The 2,936-nt window shown below is 37.4% G+C and overlaps 2 protein-coding genes across 3 annotated transcripts in view; both read left to right on the top strand.

The window, feature by feature from the left end:
- tspeara (thrombospondin-type laminin G domain and EAR repeats a) overlaps window positions 1-1,780 on the top strand; it is a 17,149-nt gene extending 15,369 nt beyond the window's left edge. Inside the window, exon 13 of one of the 2 annotated variants that reach the window (XM_014009756.1) lies at window positions 547-1,780. In XM_014009756.1, coding sequence (XP_013865210.1) covers window positions 547-700 — 154 coding nt within the window. In that variant the 3' untranslated portion in view covers window positions 701-1,780. The remainder of the gene's footprint in view (window positions 1-546) is intronic. The other variant, XM_014009757.1, reaches the window with a different exon arrangement.
- The window catches only part of usp40 (ubiquitin specific peptidase 40), a gene marked incomplete at its 3' end in the record, with an annotated part of 8,838 nt that continues 7,506 nt past the window's right edge, over window positions 1,605-2,936 (top strand). The window contains 3 exon segments of the mRNA XM_014009755.1: window positions 1,605-2,303; window positions 2,391-2,458; window positions 2,545-2,658. Coding sequence (XP_013865209.1) covers window positions 2,108-2,303; window positions 2,391-2,458; window positions 2,545-2,658 — 378 coding nt within the window.

The following is a 2,936-nucleotide window of genomic DNA, read 5'->3' as shown; positions in this document are numbered from 1 at the left end:
GCAGAGGAACAAGTAGAACGTTCTGGAATGACCATCTCAGTCCCCAGACCTGAATATTATTAAAAATCTGTGGTGTCACTTAAAGACAGCTGTCCATTCTCAGAAACCATCAAACCTGAATGAACTAGAGATGTTTTGTAAAGAAGAATGGTCTAAAATAGCTTCAGCCACAATCCAGACTCTCATTAGAAGCTATAGGAAGCATTTAGGGGCTGTTATTTCTGTGAAAGGAGGATCTACTAAATATTGAGTTAAGATTTTTTTGGTGCCCAAATTTATGCACCTGCAAAATTATGTTAAACCAATTATTTCACACTTTCTGTAAATCATATAAACTTCATTTCACTTCTCAAATATCATTGTGTTTGTCCCCTATATGATATATTTAACAGATTTTTTGATTCAAACAATCAACGATTTATAAAGGTAAATCGGGAAAATTAACAAGGCTGCCCAAACTTTCACATCCCACTATATTTTAAGAAATCAACACTGTGAAGGACCTAAATTCCATTGTTGTGATTTCTTATTTGTGTTTATTTCTAGGTGGCAGGGATATGAAGGATTTGTTCCCGTTCACTGGCTTCCGACAATTGGGTGCAGTGACTGGGAGTTTTTCAGCTTCAAAGGAGAATCCTATTTAATCTACTCGAGCGCCAAAGCACCTCTTGCCAAAGTATTCAAGCTGAAAACTTATTAGAGAACGAGTGTGCTTTTAGTACTCACGTTGTATATGATTTATCATGTATTTTCATATCTTTGTAGGCAGAAAAAGTTTGTGAACAACATAGCATTTACAAAAAATTAATTTAACAGTCAAACAAATTATTGAATTTATATTTTTGTTTATAAAAGCTTTAGCTCATGAAAATCTTTTTGTAAATCTTCACAACCAATATATATGATTTTAAAACATGATGGGGCTGTATTTGTGAGGATTGACAAGAAAAGAATATACTCAAGCTCCTTCAAAATCACAATTTATCTATCAGTAAAGAATTAATATTAAACATTATTTAATTATTATGGTTACCTGGGTATTATAACATGATATGTAACTTTTTTGTTTATMATCTAGAATATTTATTTTCTTTCCTCTTATTATATCACTTTGTACTAGACTTTTGAAATTACCTCTGAATGAATTRCATTATTTATGATTAAAACTGATTGTAAATTATAGAAATTTTACTAATCAATGTTTGATTCATTTTTATGCATTTATAATAATTTGTTTTGTTCGTTTAGTCTGTGGAATACTTGAGCACTTAATTTTCAGAACATATAAAAAGAAAAGCTGACTATTTAGTTTTATCTATAAAAAACTACAACTCCCACAAGGCCACTGGTCAAAACCCGTGAAGTTACCAGAAATGTCGTTTTTACATACATACAAGTGAAATTTGTTTTAAAATATACGGCTTTAAATATCATGAAAGGAGTGTTTAATAAAATGTTAAAGTTTTGTAAGTAAATAACAACAGCATACGTGTTTAAGTTAAACACACCAGTCTAACTCCAGTTTCTTACTCGAGTTTCGCTCCATGACTAATGACGGTACTACAAGTCCCACAATGCATCATTCCCGTCTTCGACGAGGAGAAACATGGCGGCTCACTGTTCAGTTGCGGTGTCTTTATTTACGTTTCGTTTGTTAGCTTTTTTAAGACAAACAGAGGATGTAAGAGCTTGTGTCCGAAACCTTTTTTGAGTAAAAGTTTAATTCAATTATTAGTCGTTGTTTTTGTAACACGGCGCTGCTTTGTTTTAGTTATTCGGGCACCGACTGTCAGATTTCTCATATCAGTTTTGCTAGCCAGTCAATCTGTTCGTCGGTGAAAGGCTGCGATTGATTGTCCCTTTGTAGTCGTGCTAACTCGGTAACGCAGCTATAAACGTTGTACAAACACAGAGGGTAAGAGTCGCAATGTTTAACCCCGTAAAKTCCTCTTACTTCAGAGTGAGTCCAGCCATTGTCAACCGAGAACTCGGCAAGACTAAGATGAGATAGCAAGAGGGCACGTCGGAGTGCTAACACGCGTTTTGCTGCTTTAGTGATATAAACACAGAAAGAGAGAGAGAGAGAAAGAGGAAAACTCAGCTCAGAATGTTTGGAAATCTATTTGAAGACGAGGAGAACGAAGGCTTCTCTTCTACCTCCTCCAAAGAAAGAACTCCCAAAGCGGGTGATGAGCCACCTCCTCCCCGTGGAGCAAGCAACCTGTGCGGCATYAAGAACCAGGGAGGGACGTGCTACCTGAATTCTCTGCTCCAGACTCTGCTGTTCACCCCTGAGTTCAGAGGTACGGGCAGGTGACTCCCCCTCCCTCCCTCCTGCAGCAGCTCACACATGCTTTCATGTTGTTAAATCTGGTTTTGTGTGTTTGCAGAGGAGCTGTTCCGTTTGGGCCCAGAAGAATTAGGATGTCTAGATGAYAAAGACAAACCAGGAGCAAAAGTATATGATGCATAGTGACTGTGTTTATAACCACCATTGTAATTGTGTTTATAGTGAGGAGTAATTTGTTTTTTGTCTGCCCTCAGGTCAGAGTGATTCCCCTGGAGCTTCAGAGGCTGTTTGCCCGCCTGTTGCTGGTGGACCAGCAAAGCGCCTCCACCTCTGACCTCACTGACAGCTTTGGCTGGAACAGCAATGAGGTCTGTGTCCAATTYAGACCATTTCACAGTTTTCTGTGTGCATGGCATTGTGGGTAAGGGCATGAGGTTATCCGATGAAAACAAACCTGCATCGCTATTAAATTTGACAGATGTGACAGTGTTTTTTCCATTTATCTGATGTTTTTTCTTTTTTGTAAATTCTGGTAGAGAAAACACAGGGTCAGGGGAAATGTTGGAGTTAATGTACGGTGGGATTTTTACGAGCAAGGGTTCTATAAGGTGCAATTTTAAGGTTTTATTTGTAAAAAAATTGTGTG

Source organism: Austrofundulus limnaeus, unplaced genomic scaffold (genome assembly GCF_001266775.1).
Source record: "Austrofundulus limnaeus strain Quisiro unplaced genomic scaffold, Austrofundulus_limnaeus-1.0 Scaffold61, whole genome shotgun sequence".
Lineage (NCBI taxonomy): Eukaryota > Metazoa > Chordata > Actinopteri > Cyprinodontiformes > Rivulidae > Austrofundulus > Austrofundulus limnaeus.
The sequence above is the reverse complement of the archived record's forward strand: the minus strand, read 5'-3'. Positions and strand labels throughout refer to the sequence as shown.